The sequence below is a fragment of the Lathamus discolor genome, chromosome 10 (genome assembly GCF_037157495.1).
Source record: "Lathamus discolor isolate bLatDis1 chromosome 10, bLatDis1.hap1, whole genome shotgun sequence".
Classification (NCBI taxonomy): domain Eukaryota; kingdom Metazoa; phylum Chordata; class Aves; order Psittaciformes; family Psittacidae; genus Lathamus; species Lathamus discolor.
This window is the reverse complement of record NC_088893.1, coordinates 15046239-15067369: the sequence shown is the minus strand read 5'-3', so window position 1 is coordinate 15067369 and position 21131 is coordinate 15046239. Positions and strand designations below refer to the sequence as shown.

At 41.8% G+C, this 21131-nt stretch overlaps 1 protein-coding gene across 2 annotated transcripts; it reads left to right on the top strand.

The window, feature by feature from the left end:
- The first annotated feature begins 1248 nt into the window (after nucleotides 1-1248).
- Nucleotides 1249-20495, top strand: G3BP1 (G3BP stress granule assembly factor 1). Of its 2 annotated transcripts, none has more exons than XM_065690609.1 (12): nucleotides 1249-1368; nucleotides 12802-12915; nucleotides 13205-13286; nucleotides 13627-13800; nucleotides 14453-14543; nucleotides 15023-15116; nucleotides 15484-15688; nucleotides 16432-16533; nucleotides 17099-17210; nucleotides 17616-17741; nucleotides 17849-17958; nucleotides 18920-20495. In XM_065690609.1, the coding sequence occupies exons 2-12, from the start codon at nucleotides 12821-12823 to the stop codon at nucleotides 19124-19126; spliced, it is 1398 nt and encodes a 465-aa protein (XP_065546681.1). In that variant the 5' UTR covers nucleotides 1249-1368; nucleotides 12802-12820; the 3' UTR covers nucleotides 19127-20495. The 2 variants fall into 2 exon arrangements, with proteins under 2 accessions (XP_065546681.1, XP_065546680.1); XM_065690608.1 differs by having other exon boundaries at nucleotides 17828-17958.
- Nucleotides 20496-21131: the final 636 nt, after the last annotated feature.

The following is a 21131-nucleotide window of genomic DNA, read 5'->3' as shown; positions in this document are numbered from 1 at the left end:
TAGCAGGAAGGGGTTTGGGCAGACTTTAGGGATACGGTGGTGGGGAGGAAGTCACTTTTATAGGGTGAAATCTATCTCTTGAGTGCTTCATGTCAGGGATACGCTTGGGATAGGATGTGACATAAACAGATGGAAAGCCACGGCCTTCTGGGAGCAGGCTGACTCAGGCTGTCTGCTTTCTCTCCCTCTTGCTCTCCTTGGGCTCCCTGGACCAGCATTTCAATGTGAATATCTAGGCCTGTCTCCTTTGTAGGACTACCTGGGCTTTGCCATGTGGGCTAGAAAACATCATAGCTCGGACTGCCCTTCTGGGGCGGATGAACCTCCTGCCTGCTTTGCTCCTTCCTTTGCAAAGGAAAAGCAGCAGGATGAGTCTCCCAGCGCTGCCTGTGGTCCCTGGTGACAGGCAGGGGATGCCAACCCGTGATGGGAGATGGTGCCCACCACCTTCTCTTCACCTGAGCGCTGGGCCTGTTTCTGGTGGAGGTGGCCTTAGCCCGGGCAGGAGTCCCTGCGTGTGAAGGGCTCCTTTTACCCACCCACACCGGTGGTTTCTCTCGGGTGAGCGGGTCAGTGGTGGGACTGTGCATGCCCTGACCTCCGGCTGGGTGAGCGCCCTTAATGCAGCCATTAAGGTGGATGGCCACGGCCTGATCACTGTTACAGGGCCATGGCCAGGCCCCCGGGCCAAGCACCGGGTGCGGCACCCACACGTGCCGCTCCCCCATGTTGGGCGCCATTCCCTGTCCTCCCCTCCAGCAGGGGGCGGTGCTGTGCGCGGAACACCCCCCCGCGTGGCGGGGGTCCTTGTCCCTTTAAGGGCGCCTGTCCGTCAGAGCCCCCGCGCTCTGCCATTGGCCTCCGCGCTCGGTGTCTCTCGGCGGGCTCCGCCCCGATCCATAACGGGGTTTACCAGCACCTTCTCAAGGGCGCTGCCGTGCGGCTCAACCACACTGCGCGTCACGCCCGCTCTGCCCTGCGCGCCCGGCAGCGCGGCTAGCGTCGTCCTATTGGCTACAAGGGAGGTCTATCGGCCTATCGACCGCCCCGGCAGCGGGAGCGCAGCAGCCCATTGGTCGAGCCCTGTGCCGGTCACTCTGACTGTCTCAGCGGAGCAGCGCCGCGTGGTTGGTAGACTGAGCTGCCTCTCACCTTTTCGCCCGCCTCTTTTCCCCTATGGGCCAATTAGCATCCGAGCGGAGGCCGCCGCCGTTCTCTGATTGGTTGAGCTGCCTCCCGTTGGGGTAGGCTGCGCGCCGGATATATCTAGCCGGCGGCAGAGCACGCCGTTGCGTGAGGTGCTTTTCGTCCGCCGGGCAGGCCTGTGGTGAAGCGGCGGCTCCCGCTCCCGTCCCGCTCAGCCCGCAGGTGAGGGAGGGGGGGCCCCTACGGCCGCGGAGGGCCCGGGCGGGACGCACCGGCGGGGCCGTGTCCTCCTGGGGACGGCTGCGGGCGGCACGCACCGGGCCTGGCCTGAGGCTTTCCGTTCCACCCCCCCCCCCCTTTGCCACCGCCTTGGTAGGCCGCGGTCGGCTGATGGCGGGGGGCTCCCGGTGCATCTCCGCCGCTGAGGCGGCTCATGCCGTCCCGGTCCCGCGAGTGAGGCCCGCGCGGTCCTGGCGGCGCTTTGTGGCGAGCGCCCTCCCGAGCGGCTCCGTGGCCGGGCTTCCGTACCCCCCCCGTGGGGCTCCGCAACGAGGCCCTCGAACGCGAGGAACCTCCCGGGCCCACGGCGCCTTCGGGGGCTTCCGGTGCGGGAGCGGGGCTCGGTGGTGCGTTCTTGGCGAGCAGTTACTTAAAAGGGAGTGTTATTTGTGGGGGATGGGGGGGGGGATATCGGCCATTCCTTCATTGTGCGAGCCGAGGTGTGGAGCTGCGATCTTTGTTCTCGGCTTTGCATGGTGGTGGTTCTTCGTTCGCTGTTTTTTTTTGGGGGGGATGGCTTCTTGAGAAGGATGGGGGTTAGGTACGCGGTGACCCAGTACCTGGCATGCAGCTGAGACAGCCCCTTTCAATAGCTGTTTGAGGAACTGATCCTGCGTGCTTACATAGTGAGGTCGCCCGTGCCGGTATATCAGATCGTAGGTGTCTCCCTTGCTGTAACTTTATAGATGGAGAGCTGTAATTCAAGCAGAAGAGCAGCATGCATCTTGCTCTGACTTACCGCATGACCTTGGCTGGATGTGAGCTTAAGCCAAGATTTAAATGGGATCTAGGGCTGCTGTGAAGACTTCCCAGCCTCCTGTAAGGCCCTTGATATGCGTACTAGAGGAAGAACAGAGAAAAAGGCTAGCATACATCTTCCAGATAAATTTTAGTCTTGATCAGGATGGTATAATGTGTTATTAATTCACAGTGGGCTTAGCTGGTGTCCTTTTATACTAAGGATTGCATGTATACAGTAAGTATTCTTTACAACGAAAATGGTACTTATTTCCCCCCACCACTGGTTGGAATCAGCATTTGCAGCAAGCCGCCATGTTTCCAGTGTGTGCTATTTTTGTCCAGCCTGTGCTCTCTCAGCCAGGAGTGACAGCGTTAGGAAATGTGGACACCGCTGTTGAGCTCTGGAAGCTCATGCTTCCACGTGCTGTAAATCAAGTGTGCTGTGTGTTGGATTGATTTTAGCAACCAAGACTTTCTAGATAGGTTTTGTAATGGGAAGGTAGTGCAAACGTTAACAGACAAAAGCTGCATTTCAGACCTTTTCTGAAATCTTCCCTTTGACCAAGTTTTCACTATTAGTCCTGCTCTGTAAAGAATAAGCCCAATGACTTTGATAAATAGATAGTTCTGCAATACACCTGTGGTGCTGGTGGTAGCATGTTTACATCCTGCGTACTGGGATTGCCTTTTCCTGGGGTGTTCCAGTCATGCTTCATGTTGTTGTGGATGGAATTTATAGCGAAACTCAAGGGTAGCTGTAAGTATTTACATGGTTAAAGTCTTACATTGTAATAGTCATAGAGCATCTTTAGGATGAAGATCTCAACTTTTTTGATAGCATCACATGTTCCAGGGACTGGTTTGCACAAAAGGCAGTGTTAAACCATGCTGTAAAGTGTAATTATACAAAATCTATTAGAAAAAATCATTGACATTGGAAGATTTTCGAATTTATTTTAAAATTTAAATCTTCTTTAAAAATCTTATTTTAAAAAGAATCTTCTATACATCAAGTGCTACATAGTGGTGTCCAGTTTTTGACTTGTGTGAATTAAGCAACTACTGTTTTTTGCTAGGTTGTGTTCTTTTAAGTGTGAACTTAAGTTGCAGGCTAGAAAACCTTAAAGTTAACGTAGAGGACCTGGTGGACAACATTTCTTTTGTGTGGGTCAAGTATAAACATCAGGATCTTCTGTAGGGATTCTTTGCATTTGCAGTCTAAGAAACAACAAGAGTATAGTAAGACTTGCTGTACTTTGATTATAAGACCACTGCTCTACTGTTCGTTATGCTGCTTGCACAACAGCATCAGTAGAGTACAACACAACTAATGATAGAAGTTTGAACATCTTAATTTTAAACATGAAATCTTTCTGAACCTTATGAAACGGCAAGCTCTTTATTGGCTCAGGAAGATACTGTTTTCTTTTTTGCCTCAAATTGGAAGGTGAACATATGCAGAGGAACACTTTTTAGTGAAAATAAAGCAACAATGATGTTACTGTAAATACATATTAATATTTCTGTTCATAACAGTAGTAGCTGTTGAGAGAGCACTCATAAGGTTGGTATAAATGGCCTTTGAGTTAGAAAACATTTGAATTGATTATTCCAGGTTTTCATATTAGAACCTGGGCCTTTTTGTCTGACTAATGTGATGAATGAAGAATCAAAGTGGAGCAGGGCTCTAGCAGGGTGGTGCTGGTTGTCCTGCTGGTCTTAGTCTGCTGTGCTTGAAACAAACCAAAGGTAAAAGTGATAGTTTTGTCTAGAAGACTTGGTAATTTCTTACATGTTCCTTTCTATAATCTTCTGAGTTTAAGTCATTATTAACTTCTTCATGAAGTTCCTTGTAGACTTGATAATCTTCCGCTACCTCATCAGGTAATAAAAAAAGTCTTGATTTTATTTTAACTGAAAAGAATTCCTAAAATTTTGCAGGCAGTGAATATTATACTGGTGTGAGGTCCTAGTTTTGCTATATTAAGTCTGGACCTCTTCCAGAAAGACATAGCTGATGGAGTACTGATTTCAGAGCTAAAAGATTGTGAGCTGTCAGTTAAGCACAAATAATCTGCTATGAGCCTGATACCTTGCTGAGGCAAATGTGAAATGCTGCATTCTAAAATGCTGGTGGCCATCTTCCATTTCTTCTGCATTGCGCTGTCCTGTTTTCTGTTTCACTTATGACTGCTATTAGGTTGACTTTCTGTTTTATTTTGAAGTGTCTCACAATGTAGCAATACCAGGATGGATTGGTATTAAGTGCTCGGATCCAGTCAGTACATGAAGTTTGAGAGTCTTCTGTGGCTAGAATAGGTAGAGGTGAAGGGGTTGTCTCACTTTACAGGTATCTGTTGCAGTTTCAGGTTGCTCGGCATGCAGAAAATATTTTGTTAGATCTGAATCCTGGTGATTTTAGTCCAAGCGGGAGAGAGCTTGAATTTCACTGTTAATGCTTGTGTAGCTAGATATTGTAATCTGCCTCTTCTGACTGCCTATGAGTAACTTTTGCTTTTTACTTTAAGAAGCTACAGTGGAGCCAAGTAGAAAAATTGCAGACCTAAGAGGGAAGAAGACTGGACCTGCTGCCAACTTCATCGAGTTGTTGGAGCAGCTCTTGAATGTCAAAACAAAACCTGTTCTAATGGCAAAGTCATAGGGTCTAAGTAGCTACTTTATCATGAGGCAGTCTGGAGAGCAGTATAGGCATAAAGCTGACTTAGTTTTCATTAAGAAATTGAATAAGCAAACCATTGAGACTAGCACTAATCCTGCCACCCTTTAGGATGAAATTTGCATGGTTAAAATACAGTTTTACAGAAAAAAAAATGCTGCTTCTAAATGTAGGGTAAAGGAGGTTGGAATAGGTCTAGTTAGAAATGAGGAAGTCCTTCATCCAGGGGTAGGGGAAAGCCTGGTTAGGAGAATCTGATACAGGATTATTTTTACAAGTGTGGTAATGTTTCTGTGGATTCTTGAGGCATCTTTTTGTGATGATACCAAGTGTTAATTAGGCTCAGGGCAGGTCATCTTAGCTCAGTGTTCCAGCAGGTCCCTCTACAGCAGCCTTGCGTCACTTTTTTTCAGTGACAAGACTATTTCCTGCTTTTCTCTACTGAACTGAAGCAGGACGTGAGCAGCTCAAGTGGCCTGTATGGTAACATCTATTGCAGGTGAAGTTGTCTCACGATAAATCCCCAAATAATAATTGAGCTTCAGGTTGTACTTCTGAGGCTGTACGCAAGTCTATGTCATGAATCCTGCTGCAGGAGGAATTCAGCAAAGGAGTTGTCAGTCAAGGGCACTCTTCTGCCTTTTCAACATCTAGAAGTACCAGAGATGAAGATGTCTAATTTGGTGCTTTGGTGGGCTTTTTGTTAGGCAATAAATCTAAAGAAATAGGAACTTAAATTTGTGTGTTAAGTTCTAAAGCTTCCACCTTGACTACTCTGTATTGCTTTTGTGTAATGAGTAGGAAATTCAGGTGACTTGTTGAGAGATGCAGAGCTATATTGAAACATCTGAGAACAGATGAAAATATTTCACTTCCTTTATCATAGATCTACAGTGTATTGAAACAAAAAGTAATAAACTGCATGTGAAACATGGTATGTTAATCTGTAACATAAGAAAACTTAGATCTCTATCTTCGAGTATTTTTTTTTCCTGTGACACAGTACAGCAGAACTTTCCAGAAAGCAGTGCTAAATACGTTAGCTATTCTCTGAAGGGAAACTCCAGATATTTGGCTACTTGCAGGGTCATGGGCATAGGGCAGCTGTTACAAACATTAATATACAAGAAAATCTGTTTCTTGTTGCAAATTCTAAGCAAGAACTCAAATGCTTATGCTGCTTCTGCAGAAATGCTGTTCTCCTCTTTGTATTGCTTAGCGGATCTGATGATTGTGTGACATGAAGTAGAAAATTCAAAGATAGGGAAAAAGAAATCCAAGCCCACAGCAGAATAGGCCCAGCACTCGGAAGCCAGTGTTTTGAGGGGAAAATTCAAGAAAAACAACTTGGTGAGAGAGTCTTGTGATACCACTTACTCTTAATGCCAAATTCTTAAGATTACTCTAGGCTAGATTCTTTTTTTTCCTTCCATTTTAGACAGGACCTAATATGCTGTTTGTCTTTGGACCTTTATGCTCTTAAACATAGGAATAATATCTAGTATCTTTGTCCTTCCCCTGATGAACATTCCTTAGTGTACAGGTATGGGCCCTCTTAACCACCTTAACTTAGACTTTGTGTGGTCATCTTTGTATTTTGTTTCCCCTGGGTTTTTTTTTGTGTAATACTCTAGAAATCATACTTCTCAGAAGTGTTCTAATTCTGAATAGTAGCAATAGAAATATTAAGTTTGTCTCTCTTGGCACAGCTGAACAATGCACGAAGCGCTCAATTTTGTCTACAAACTGGCAGACTCCATTGCATGCATCAACTTGTTGGATCACACTTAGGTTTGTTAGCAAAAACACAGGCTGAGTTCTACAGCGACAGCTCTTCTGCAGCAATTCCTGATTTGTTTATTTGTATTCTTATGGTGTGCGTTGTTGCTGAGTAAGGCTTCCCATCTGCCACTGGCAAGCAGAGGGGTTTTCAGTACTAGCCTGAGCAGTATTAAATGTGCAGTTCTGTATTATTTTTTAGTCTTATAATGAAAATGGTTGTTGTTTTTTTTTTTACACTTAAATTTAAGTTGATTTCTTGGATACTTTGATGGCAAAATTAAGCTTCTAATTAGATTTTTTCTTACCTGTATGTTGGTGTAATTTCTGGCTTTCCTTGTTCCTCATCAGTTTGTCTCAAAGAGCTTCAAAAAGGGCTTCAGGTATGCCTTTCTGCAGATACGTTTTGGCAGCATTGGGATAACTAAGTACAAAGGAAGGAAGCTGTTTGCCCAAGGATGCACATTCTGATTGCTGTGTAATTTGTTTAGGATCCAGCTCTTTGTAAAACCTCAAGTACCTTATGAACTGAGGCGCTGCTTGTCTTTGTTGGCTGTGTTGTCATACAGTAGACGCTAGTTGCTGCAGTGAATGGAGAAATGGCTGTGTTCCAGGTGATACTAGTAAGAGAATGATGGTAACCTTGCATTTTGTTCCCATCTGATCTTCAAATATTTCATTATTCATTGGGTAACTTATCCTATCACTTAGTTTTCAGGCTGTGGCTTCCAAATATCTTGCCTTCTGTGAAAGATCGCTGCCTTTAAGGTAACTTCTTTCAGACAGAATACTTTCCCCCTGAATCTGTCCAAGTAAAACACAGGCTGTATTGCTGTGATGCTGTTTCCTGGGACATTGTCTATTTCTGCATCCATAGGGAGGCAATGAGACCCATTTCTTTGATGGAGATTAGTGGTTGAGGCTTGGGTTGCCCACTTATTTGAGGTGCTTTTTCAGGTCTTTGTAATTTAGGTTTGGGGTCAACAACTGATGGGTTTTTTCTTTTTCTATTTTCCTTTTTTTTTCTGTTCCCCTTACATAGTTAAGGCTGTATTAAAATGAGGAGGGTATTTCACATCTCGCCTTGTCTGCTACCTTGTAGTGTTTCTTTTCAAGGAAATACATATTTAAAACTTTACTCTTACCAGTACTCTTCTTACTGGAGAGTAAGCTGGTGTAATGATACAAATCCCCATTTGTAATGGGCACTGGAATTTGCCTAGAGATGCAAGTTTAACTTGTTTGTGCTTCATTGTTCACTCTCTAATGTTTTGTATCATAGTTCACACACAGGTACCAGCTTCTCTTATGGTGGTTTTCCTTTATTTTGCTTAGTCAGCAGCACTAGCAGATGCTTGTTGTGTAAAATGCATGGAGAGTTCGAGTTAACTGGAATTGTTTTTCTTGCTTCACTTCTATATCATGTTGCTGGATCCATATTAGGAGTTTTCTTCAGGACTTTATTTATTCTGGCTATTTTTCTCTTGTCCAAAGCAGCAGTAGTTAACTGTTGCAAGTGCTGGTTACTCTGTATAGATACATGGTTTGTGGCTTTGAACATGCTCACCTGTTGCTAAGCAACTTGGAGAAATCCCAAATGACATTTAATTAAACAATCCTATTAACTATTGACCAGACCTTTAATGTCTACCAAAATTGCTGTTTGCCAGCTTTGTAATGTGATGTGCCTTAGATACAGACACCTTTCTTCCATGTGACCTTCTCTGGTTGTTTCTTAAGTTTTCAAAAAGCCTTGTGTTAAGGAATTCATTGATACCAGAACGAGGGAGTAGTGTTGTGTGAGAATTTTTACACCTTGGCTTAGGGGAAAAAAAATATCTTCTTCCAGGTAACACATCAGTGGTGCTTTCAGAGCTGCTTTACTATAGTGAGAAGTGAAAGATCCGAATTGCAGTTTGTAGAAATTAAGATGGCAGAGAGCAAAGACAAAAGGATAATGTTGGAAACAAACCAGGGCTTGTTTAAAATATGCTTCAATGTAAATATTAACTTTGTCTTTCTGTTAGTACTAAGAATTGTCTTGACAGAAGTTGTTTAAAATTGCCACACACTTTAGGAAGTGAATTCTGGGATTTTCTGACCTGTTTTGTTTCAATGGGGTCTGGTCCTCTGGCTTGTTAAATCAGGCTGTGGGGGTTCTGCAGCCACTGGTTGTTCTGGGAGCCTCTATATAATGTAGTGAGCTTTTTGTTCTGTAGGATGTCTGGTAAAAACAAGATTCAGACTAAATGCCTTGTCTGTTTTAAAAGTGATGTGAGACATCAGTGGTTAGTTCTTTACTGTGTAGCAGTTTGGTGATCAAATGCTAACCAATGCTGGCTGTTCGGTGTTCTGTGAGTATTCTTCTTCTGAATACTAATATGCTAATAGGTTTTTATGGCCCTAAATCTGGATTTGCTAATGTGGAATTTACATAAATGGCTCTAATTTACATAACCAGACTTTACAAATTCAGTGCCCAGCACTGATTTTCTGCCAAGTAGGAGCATTGTAACAGATGGTGGAATTTTCCACCAGCCAGGTGATAACCACTGTAAAGGAGGTATTTGTCTTCCCTTAAGTCTCTTGGCTTAAAGTGATGTTGCAGAATTACTCTAGTGTATTTGTTATAATTTGATTTATCCAATTTGTTTTACGTATATGGAGTAATATAAATACATATTTTTAAATCAATCTTAAATAATCTAATTTTCAGTGTTTCCTGTCAGTTTTCACCCTTTCATCATTACCTCAAATGACAAGAAAATGTGTGGATAAGCTTCTGTCAGGAGTAATGCCGTGACAGTTCAAGCATTTGGTACTATTATGCTCTATGCAGCAGAAATGCAGTATAAAATATTCGCAGTTATTCTTAGGTCAGGGAATTGTGGAGTAATAAATTGCTTCTGAGTGGCAGGGAGCAAATATTCTCTCTGGAGATGCTTGGCTTCTATCATTCAGGTTATGCTGGCTAGAGAACAGGAACAGATGGCAACTGGCGATGTAGCAGCAGGTGTAGCAGGAGTAAAACCAGATTGTTGTCCTCTGATGAGGTCATGTAAAGGTTTCTCCCCATTTCTTTTCAGATCTGCTCAATGAAATCTAGACACTTTCCTGTTCCTCTTTTCATCTTAAGAATGAGTTCTGATAAATTTGTCACCCTTATCAGTAGTAAAGTCCTTTGATTATTTTGTTAGTGTGTAAATATGACAGACATAAGCAGCATCAGACACTTCACTTTTAGTCTTCAGTACAGCATTGGGAAACCTCAAAACAGCACTGAAGATGATGTGCTAGTGGAATAATAGAGGTGAGTACTCTTTCATTGAAGGGAAATCTGGAAGAGCTTTTTGTGAATGAGCTGCTGAGCTTAAGTGCTGAAGTAACAGTTTACCGTTATGTGAGGATGTCAAGCTTTGTATATTCGTATTCTGAAAGTAATTGAGAATAATTCTCAAAAGAGCTTGATGCAGCACTGAACAGAATTGAGTGGAAGACCTGACTATTGACATCTACAGGAGTAAGCGTTAATTGCAGGGGAAACTAGTCTTTGGAAAGAAATTAAAAGTACCTCCTGCACCTTCCTTGCTCCCCCCTTCCCATCCCTCAGAAAAATCCCCCAAACTCCAAGCACCAAACAGGCAGAAAAGTAAACAAGCAGGTATGTATGCTTTTCTGTGTAGTGCTCTTGTTTTACTCCGAGTGGTGGTCTTGGGGGATATGGTTGGTTTGGCTTTCTAACTGTAAATTCAAAACACAGAGGCAGATCTAGCTGTTGTGGAGCAGTGAGGTTTTACAGTGTCAGTTAAGCTGACTGGATCTGAACATACAGGTCTTGCCTGTCTGCCGCTTCTACTCCTGCTGCTTTAGGGTCATCGTGACCATTGTAATGATTGAGCTTCACAAATGCTTGACAGGAAACAAGTTAAATGAGGAAGTTGGCAGTGGTACCCACAACTTACCCTTACTTTGCCTGGGGTGTATTTTCCTACCATCTGATAATATTTTGTGGGGATCTAATTTAGCATGCGCTAGAAAGCAAACAAGTTCATATCCTTGAGGTTTTTGTTACTTCAGACTGTGTTTGTTCTTGGACATATGTATCTGTAATACATTATGCTTACAATTCCAGAGGCTTCTTTTTTGTACCTTAAGCTGCATACCTCCCAGGGTAGGAATTTGTGTACTGTATCTCCAGCTAAGCTGGATGCAGTGCATGCTGACCGTTGCTGGGAGTCTGGGTGTGATCACATCCTCAAATATGTTTTGCCGGTATGGCTAAACATTGTCTTGTGATTGCAGTATGTTGGGTGCTAAACCACGGTTTGAGATGTAAGGAATTTGCCAGGTGTATTTGGACTTGGCTTTGTCCAAAAGATTGGCTTCCATGGAGTCTTTTTTTTTTTTTTTTTAATATGATGTTCTGTTCGGGGTTTGAAGCTTCTGCTTTGCATTGCTTTTATATCCAGCAGTATGGTTGTAGCTTTCTTTGAAGGCCTGTATATGGTGTGCATTTGAAACTGTCACTGTAATGACACTAACCCAGTAGTTCACCTCTCTTTTGAAGCTATAGTCTGTTGCCAGTTCTTAGCATTTAAAGGACTACTCTGAAATTCAGCAAATGTGATGAAAGTGTCAAGCAAGAGCCTTCGATGAACTGGGATGAGGCTTAGTTCAAGGGAGAGACAGACTGTTTCTTTCCCCCTTGCTTTGTTTAGATCATAGTTGTGGGCAACTGTTTACCCAGATACAGGGTGCTGTTATGTACAGCTGTGAGAAAGCTTGTCCCAATGTAACTGCCTAGGCATGAATCCCACTTTAGTTGGACTTTTTTTTTTGTTTGTTTTTCAGTTGATGCTGCCACTTCTTGGAGCTATTTATAGTTGTACAGTCTTAGGTATGAAAGGAGATCAGTAAATGATGACTGAATTGTTTTGCTGAGTTAGTAGTGTATTAGTTTAGATTTGCATAACACACCTGAAGTATGTGCATATTGACTTTGAATGCCTTGTGTTTGGGAAGAAGGGATTTGAGGTCAGTAACAGGGAGAAAGTTCTTCCAGCTGCTACGTGTGGCCTTTTAATACCGTTTTGGTTAAGGTCTGCTTGACTTAGTGCAGATAGCACTTCCCTAGCTCTTTACTGTCAGTGCTACAGGGCCTGAATATTTGCAGGAAAGTTAGCTCTTGTGTATTATCTGTGATACATCAACAGCAAAACTAAGCACCTGTTCTGCTACATCTTGATATAATTGAGTATGAAGCAGAAAATCTACTTTTGCTTCTCAATTAGGTAGCAACAGTATGGCCTGATTTCAGTGTGTTTGCCTGCCAGTTTGAACCTATTTTGTATGAGTTTAAACAGTGTGTCTGATCATTTGAAAGTAAGGAAACACAGGACTGTGCTTTAGTTTTGACTGTCCTGGACTGAAGATTCACACATTGTGTAATCCACCTGCAAAGACTTCAGTTTTGTAACTTAGATCTGTGGAAATTAGGTAGAAGATAGCTAGATACTTTGTCTCTGGGACTAGGTATGGGTGGTGCTGTTCATTGACTGGTTGTCTGGATTTAAATAAGAGATGACTTGCTGAGTTTGGAAGAAAGAGAACAGCAGCATGTATTTGTTTGTAGCATAGTAATTTTAATACAATCTGATAGTTCTCTACAGTGCTTGTCACTGTCAAGCAAGGAGTGCTGCACTCCTGATAAAAATAGATTGGACTCATTCTGACCTTGTAAAAATGCCCCTAATACACCACCAGCACAGGCTTTGCCTTAGAACATCTGACTTTTAATTCTGATTGTGAAGTCAAGTGAGGTAAGTAGAACTTGGATCTACTGTAAATTACTTAGCCGCTTAGCAAATCCTCTTGAAGAGCCATACTTGCTTGCCACCTGCTTTACTGAGGGTGTGTAGGGTGATTAAATGCTGCTGGCATGTTGGGGTAACCTTCGTCACCCATGCAGCCTCCCACCACTGGTTTGGTACCCGGCAGTCTTCTTCTCAGCACTGAAGACTGATGACTCCGAAAACACGCTGGTTAAATTGCTTACTGTGGTAAAACAGCTGATGGGTTTTGGTGTGTGCTGTCCACTATAATTATGTGGCTTATGCTATCAGTGTGTGATCAACAATGTGAAATGCTTGTGTTTTATGGAGCTTTTGATTCTTCCACAGTTTTCAGTTGACCAAAGAAATGGTGATGGAGAAGCCAAGTCCCCTGCTGGTCGGGCGGGAGTTTGTGAGGCAGTACTATACTCTGCTGAACCAAGCACCTGACTATTTGCACAGGTAAAGCTCTGCTTCACTTTGAGCTAGCTTTCTGTGTGAATGCTTTAGTTTGTATGTTAAAATTGGTGAATAAGCTTATTACTGTGTCTTGGCTTGCTGAGTATCTGTGTTCTGGTTGTTAGTGGAATTAAATCAAAAGTGTATTGTTTGCTACTTCTGATCGTATGGCTGTATTTCAGTAATTCAGATAGAAATTGTCTGTGAGAGTATTATTCATAGTGCGTTCTTATGTAGAGGCTCAGTGTTCTTACACAACAAAGATTGGTGTTAAAGTATTTCTTTCTAACAGGTTTTATGGAAAGAACTCTTCCTATGTCCATGGTGGCTTGGATTCCAACGGAAAACCAGCTGATGCAGTCTATGGGCAATCTGTAAGTACTTTTAGAAAACCTTGCTGTTCTTTCCTTCTTTTTTTGTCACCTTTGTAGCTAAGACATCCACCTGTGATTCATACCCCGTTGTCCAAGTACTTTCAAAAATAGGGAGAGAACTGCCAACTGTAAACAGCATTAGTTAGGCAAGATATACTTCCTTTATTGAAATTAATAATGTAAAATTGCTTGCAAAGTAGATTTAAAGAGCATGCTGCAAAACTTTTTCTCCAGAGTTAGAATATTCTGAAACAATACTTAATGTTTTTGCTTTCTTTGAAAGCTGCTAATTTAGCAGAAATGGCTTCTGCAGTTCAACCTGTATGCCATTCCTTCATAGGATATCCACAAGAAGGTGCTGTCATTAAACTTCAAGGATTGCCACACGAAGATTCGTCATGTGGATGCCCATGCTACTCTCAATGATGGTGTTGTAGTCCAGGTCATGGGAGAGCTCTCCAACAACATGCAGCCTGTGCGCAGATTCATGCAAACATTTGTACTTGCACCTGAGGTATGCTGTATTGCATGCTAGTGCTATTACAGTGCTTCTAATACCATGTCAAGATTGATACTTTTCTGGTTCTGTGTTAGAATTCAGGGTTAGACTTGGAAGGTAATTTATTACAAAATTCAGCAGTAAAGTTCTGCAGATTTCTTAGGAAATACAATGCTGCTGTATGGTCATACATTAACCTTGGATATCATAATTAGAGTTGTAAATATCCTTACTTTTGGCTACTAGGTATGTGCAATGCATATTTTATTTTTTTTTTAGCATTTTTAGAGTTGCTTTATCTTTGATTTGCCCTCCTAGCAACTGGGTCTCTTTTTGAAAAGAACTAGTACAAAGAGGAAGATGCTTCCTGTTGTTTGAAGAGATAATTTTCAGAATTGTTGTATAAAGTGATGACAGCATTTGAGGTGGCGCTTTAGATAACTTTCTTGAACAAAACAGATAACATATTTGAAAATGATAGGAAAAAGGAATATTGCAAGATCACTTATTTTTCAGTTTTACTTGGAGCTAAGAATTGATACTTTAGACCCCAGAAAGTTCTTGCTCCTCCTGCCTTTTTAGTGTTGTGAGCTATCAGAATTAAAAGCACTAATATATTACTGCAGTTGATGTAATTGAACTGGTTCCTCCTTTGATTTGCTTCTAGGGTTCTGTTGCAAACAAGTTTTATGTCCACAATGATATCTTCCGCTACCAAGATGAGGTTTTTGGTGACTCTGACACTGAACCTCCAGAGGGTAAGTAGGAGGAATTGTTAGATGGTTCTCCTGGTATTTTTTCTGGGTCTCTTATCAACATTCCCAGACCAATGGAAATCTTCCTGCTAGAGAAGGCGGATCAGCATTAAGCTTCATGTTCTTCTGAGCTTTTTCGTTACTCTACAAGGAGTTGTGCCATGCTGATGATTATTTTCTGGCATATCTTGTTTCTATTAAGGGAACCATAAGACTTACTTTAGCAGTTGCAGTCAGATCTATAGGCTATAAATCTGCTTCTCTGAAGTGTTTGGAACATGGTATTTGACCGTAGTCAAAACTGAGTAACTGAAATGACAGCAGAAGTATGAGAAAATGTTTGTTCCATGTCATGTCTAATAGTGCTTCCGATGGCCTCTTTGTCTTTCACCTGCATGTTGTGGAAAATGCCTTGCATTTGAACCAAGTACTAAAGATGTGTGTGTGGCTTTTGGTTTTTTTCCTTTTCTAACTTCATTTAGAATCAGAGGAAGAAGGGGAGGAACCTGAGGAAAGACAGCAGACACCTGAGGCTGTTCCTAATGATACTGGTGCTTATTACGAGCAGGCTGTCAGGTAATATCTTGTTACGAAATCAGGTCTTGTGTAAGACAGAGTGGTTGTAGAACAGGTCAAAGGAATTTATTGCTACTTTCAGTTTTCCTTTTTGACAGTCCAAAGATTTCTGCTTATTGGGCAGCTGAAACCAAAGTGCTATTAGGCTGATCACGGAGATTTGAGATTTCCAGTAGACATAATGTTTTTGCTGCTCTCTAGTATAAAAATGAGGAACTTGCATCCCTGTGCAGTGTGGCCTTATTTAGACAGATTATCTTTATTCTTCCTCTTGAATGCAATGTGCTTGACTTCTGTACTAGGCAAGTAGCATGTAGAATCGAGAGAATGCCATCTCTTTTTTTCCTTTTGTGGTGCTGTATAATAGCAATGACATTGAGGAACACCTGGAAGAAACTGCTGCAGAGGCAGAGCCTGAGCCAGAGCCAGAACCCGAACCGGAAGCTGAACCAGAGGTGCAGGAAGAAAAATCTGAGCCGGTATTAGAGGAGTCAGCTCAAGAAGAGACTGTGGAAAAAAGTCCTTCTCCAGCTCCTGCTGATCCAGCTCCTGCGGTGCAAGAGGACTCCAGGGTAATGACAGTGGGTGGTTCTTTACTATGATGTGGTAGTTTCATCAGTATGTTTGCTCCTGTCATTTTGCGGAGCATGATCTGCTTTCCGGCAAGAGGGAAAATAGCTTGAATTAAAACTGCTTAAATGCTCTGTTGCCTCCTCCCCACAAGCCCGAATGACTCTCCTCATGACCAGTTGCCTCCTGTCCCTTAGTTCCTATACAGTAACAGGTAGTTAAAATTCTAGCTAGTAACTAGTTGATTAGAGTACCAGGAGCTAAGGTAAGGCTTTGTGTATTTGGTGGGTATGGGAACTGTGGCAGCAGTGAGAGGCTCAGATTCTTTGTTTGTACACTGAGCTTCTGAAACCCTCAGCAGACTGCAGCCAACATGCTGAATTGGGAAAAGGGATGAAGTGCAACTTTATTTCTACCTGGGGATTTTTGTCACTATTCAGTGTTAAAAGAGGCAAAAGTAGACAAATTAGTGTACAAGAAACCAATACTTTGGTTAATATTGATGTGATACTTGTTCTTATGGTCCTATTTCAACTCCATGTGGAATTTAGAAACAGGGTGGAACTATGTCTTTTGAATTTAAATTACTTAAATTGTGGGGAAACTGCTAGTGGCTGGAACCCAAATTTCAAGGACAGGTTAAAATTTATTGCTTTCATTCTGTCTGTTAGCTGTACTGTCAGGAATATATTTCAGAAGGATAAAAACATCTGGAGTTGAGTTACAATCTTATCTTCTTTTTAAGACTTTCTCCTGGGCATTAGTAACGAGTAAGAACCTCCCTCCCAGTGGAGCTGTTCCAGTATCGGGAATACCACCTCATGTTGTGAAAGTACCAGTCTCACAGGTAGGAATCCAGCACTTGGAAAAGTAGAAGCGCTAAGCTGGCTGACAATAAACTGAGGTGGGGAAAAACATAGTGAAATCTACTTGCTTATGATTTAAACTTAAAATTCAGTGTTTCCTGGTAGACTTCATACAGACATTATTCCTTTGCTTTTGTGTTGAGGAGGAATTATTTCTCACGGAGGCAGGGAATGTCCATGTGAGTGCTGAGTATCTGCCATCTAAAATGTTTGCACCCTTTTAACAAAAGAGGCAACTTCTTCTTTCCTGCCTGTTACTGTCTCTTTGTGAATGAGGTTTTGTCACAAATGAGTTTGTGTAACAGTCTCTGTACCTGCCTCTGCACTCTGGGCAGACACTGTTTGTTGTACGTAACTCTGAATGGGGTGACTTCGAAACTGTTCAATTCAAGTGGCATGTTTGCTGTTAGTGTGTAAGCCAACATGCATTAACATGCAATTTTAGTCACAGGTGGAAAGAACTATGTTTTTTTCTGTATTTTCAATTTATTTTAACAACTTGATAGTGGGCTGTTGAAAGTTGAACTATACCATTGTTTGATACAGCCCCGCCCTGAGGCAAAGCCTGAATCTCAGACCCCGCCTCAGAGACCTCAGAGGGATCAGCGAGTGAGGGAGCAGCGAACAAGCATCCCACCACAGAGGGGCCCTAGACCAAGTAAGAGACACTACAAAGAGTAATCTTTTTTGCCATCTGATTTTGGGGAAGCAATATAATGATTAAAGCTTTTAAAATCTCATTAATTCTGTGAATAAGTGAATGATTTCTACTACTTTTGTGAATATGATTATTTTGTCTTGGTCTGAATGTCTGGCAAGCTTTAAAGCTGAATTTCACCAGCATTCAGTCAAAGTATCTACGTTTTTACTCAAGTGTTTGGCTTCAGGTTATAAAAAGCGAACAGTTACAAACTCGCTGGTATAAAATGTTTATTTTTGATATAGGAATGGATAAATACAATGTGAATTCTGATTTTTGTAAGGTACTGATCCTGACCATGGCTTGTTTTTTGTTTGTTGTGGTGACTGGCTTTTCTTAACAAGTTTTACGTTTCTGTTCAAGTTCGTGAGGGTGAACAAGGCGATGTGGAAACTAGGCGGATTGTGAGATACCCAGACAGTCATCAGCTGTTTGTTGGGAACCTTCCCCATGATGTGGATAAATCTGAACTTAAAGACTTTTTCCAAAGTAAGTTAGTTTCTTTGCTGTGTCTCAGGGTATGGGGGTTGTAGCCATCAGTGTGGTCAACAGAGCATTCTAATGTATGACCCAAGAACTCGGCTTTTCTCTTGCAGGCTATGGCAATGTTGTTGAACTCCGCATCAACAGTGGTGGAAAGCTCCCCAATTTTGGGTTTGTGGTGTTTGATGATCCTGAACCAGTTCAGAAGATCCTTAGCAGCAGGGTAAATAAAATCCTAGTCAGTGAGTTTTGATCTGTTAATAACAGGCACTGTTCAGATTAACAATAAAAGATTCTACTTGTTCAAGAAAGGTTAAAGGGACCATATTAAAGTAGGTGTGGTGTCTTTCCCTCCTATTCCAAGACTTGTGCAGCGTTTGAACAAGTTGAGTCTTTTGTCATTGATGTAGCTTATAACAACTTAGGTGAACATGAATTTATTCATTATAGAGCCTTTTTCCAATGCGAAACAGCTGAACTGTATGTGGGAAGCAGGTAAGTAACTTTCAGGAAGCAAGGTAGAGAGCCTGACCCTATAGACAAGTAGAATCTTGTTTGTCAGAGAGGTTGAGAAGAGGTTGAAAGGGAAGAGCTATACTAGCATGCAGGCTGAAAAGAATTTCTGCTAAAAAAAGGCAAGAGGCACTTGCTTAGCTTGTTACCAGTGACTGCTAATGCAAAATGTGCACTGCATGACTGTAGGGTGTGGTAGGTAACAAATCTGGATGCACTACACCACCTGTGTGCTGTCCTTGCTTACAACCTAGCTTTTCACCAGACAGGGACATCTTTACTTTCTTACTGTACAGCAGATTTGGAGCATATTTCTGTTTTTCAGCTAAAAGGTAACTTGGGTGCAGATTTTTAAGCCTTGAGATTTGGTTTGAGTTTGGGCTAATATAATAGCCCAAATAATAGTTCCATTTCTTTTCTAAAAGATGTTAGAATACTCAGTATGAACTGAGATTGCTTTTCAAGTATCACTTACAAATCTGTTTTTATACCTTCTCCAGTGATGTCTGGATGACTGTTTGACTGTTGCCACTTTCTAGTAACCAACTATAAAGCGCTTCAGTCCTCTCTCATGGAGAGGAAGATATAAGACAAGGTTGCAGAAATCTGCTTGATATTGAGCAGTTACTGGTGAGTCATTACTGAAAGTACCTTTTCTGCTTTTGTTGCAGCCCATCATGTTCAGGGGAGAGGTGCGCCTGAATGTGGAGGAGAAGAAAACAAGAGCTGCCAGGGAGGGTGACCGCAGAGATAACAGACCACGTGGACCTGGAGGCACTCGTGGGGGGCTGGGAGGTGGGATTCGAGGGCCTCCACGTGGAGGAATGTCCCAGAAGCCAGGATTTGGATCTGGAAGGGGGATCGGGCAACGCCAGTGAATGCATCGCGGATGTTGACATGGTGCCGAAAACCCTTTTTCCTGCAGATTTGTGAATTTCAGCCTTGGGTATCTTGGAATGTGGCCCTAGCCTGTTATAGACTGCTACGTTTGATACTATTTTGGCCCCCTTTTGTTTGTGTTATGGTTTTGTGATTTATTTTTTTTTCTAGTCCTTGTCCCAGATTCCAGCTTTGTGGAACAACGCTTTAGGAAAAGTGGATTTTAAACAGAAAAGAACTGAATTTTCTTGTTCACCTCAAACTTACGGACTGGATTTTTTTGGTACCAGTGGTTTTTCCTGAAGGAATGTCTATTTTTTTTTCTTCTTTTTTTTTTTCTCCCCCCTTTCTACTGAATTCGGGTGCATTTCAGTCAGTGGACTATTATTTCACGTGCATGCGTTCAAGAGCCTGTAGGAAAACTTAGTACTTGGCAAGTATTTCGAGGGCAGAAAAACAAAACTATTGATTTATTCTTTGAGGGTCATGTGAACATCCTCTGGTCCGGGGATACTGCCACTTGAAAAATTGACATTCATCTTTCTCTTTGTGGCGCTGTAAAAGTGGAATAATGGGTATCCATAGAATCTTTTATTTCTTTTGATACATGATCACAGAAAGGAATTGGAACTACTGCTTTACCACTTTAAAAATTTTGGATTGTGGGATAGGTTTTAAATGTCTAGAACTTGACTCTTGAAACACTTTTCCTGAACTTGTGAAATTTTTTATTGAGATAGGGAATTTTTTTCATGTTTAGTTTGTATTTGTATAAAAAAAAAAAAAAAGCAAAATTGTTGTGCCTTCTATTTATCTCTCATTCCAGTCTTGGCAAATTGTTAAAAAAAAAAAAGAGAAAAAAACCAAACAAAAAAAATAAAAAAGGTCTAGATTTGCTTTATCAAGTCAAGAGTATGTTGGAGTTTTTCCAAGGGTTTTCCAAGGTTCTTCCTTAAGTCGCTAGATTTACTAGGTAAAGCTGGTTATAGCTGATGGTTTTTAATACCTTCTGTTCATCAGTTTGGCTGCGTTTAAATAACTGAAAAAAAGTACTTTTTGGATGCTGAATTTTAATGACTTTGACTTGAGGCTGGGCAGGCCCCATTACAAATGTTACAAAAGTACAACTGAAGTAGAAATACCTCTGTCACATCCTTTACAGTTCAAGCTGCTGTATGTAATAGTTGTTTTTGCAGTTCGGGCATGAATTTCATCCCTTGCTTCTACCAGATTTGAAGTGAATGGATGCCATTTTTGTCAGAAATACAGAAGGTGCTTGTCTGTCCTGGTGTTAAAGATGTTAAACGCTTTCCACTGTGTCTGAAAGAAACTGAAAATAAAATACAAAACTGGGTAATTTCAACTAAAGGTCTTTTAAATTGTACTGCACAAAGCAGTACTATTTCTGTAATGTGCGGTGTTAAAACAGCTGGATGGAAATGACAATTTTGAGTCTACACCAGACCTTCAGAGCTCTTGGTGATACAAGAGAGCTGCTTAGTGTGTTTGCTTAACTGTCAGGGCTCATTGTCCCAGTGTTTTTTTTTTTTTTTTATTTATTAATATAATTGCTGTGGATATGCAGTTTCTCTCTTGACCTTTGCCTCCTTTAAAGCTTGAGCAAAGCTACCCTTGCCCAAATGACAGGTAGGTATTACCTGTTTCTGAACAGTAAGTTTTTGCCTTTTACTTGCCAAACTTAGTGGTTGAGCCTGGTTATACGAAATGTCAGTGGAGTTTTGGCTTCTGGTTTATCTTCAAAGTTGTTGAACTATTTGTCCTTTTCCTCCTTACAAACGTTTCTCAGATTGACTTGCTTACAGTCTGTTCCTGAAGACCCAAATATCTTAGTGAATTGGAGAAGAGCAAAGTGTGATAGCAGTAGCTGTGGTATGCTCTCACAGCCAGCATACTGGAAATACATACTGCTTCCTCTTGTGGTAGTAACTGGTATTAATTAAAAAGCTCTGCATTTGTTGTATCGGGAGTGACTGTGAGCTGAAG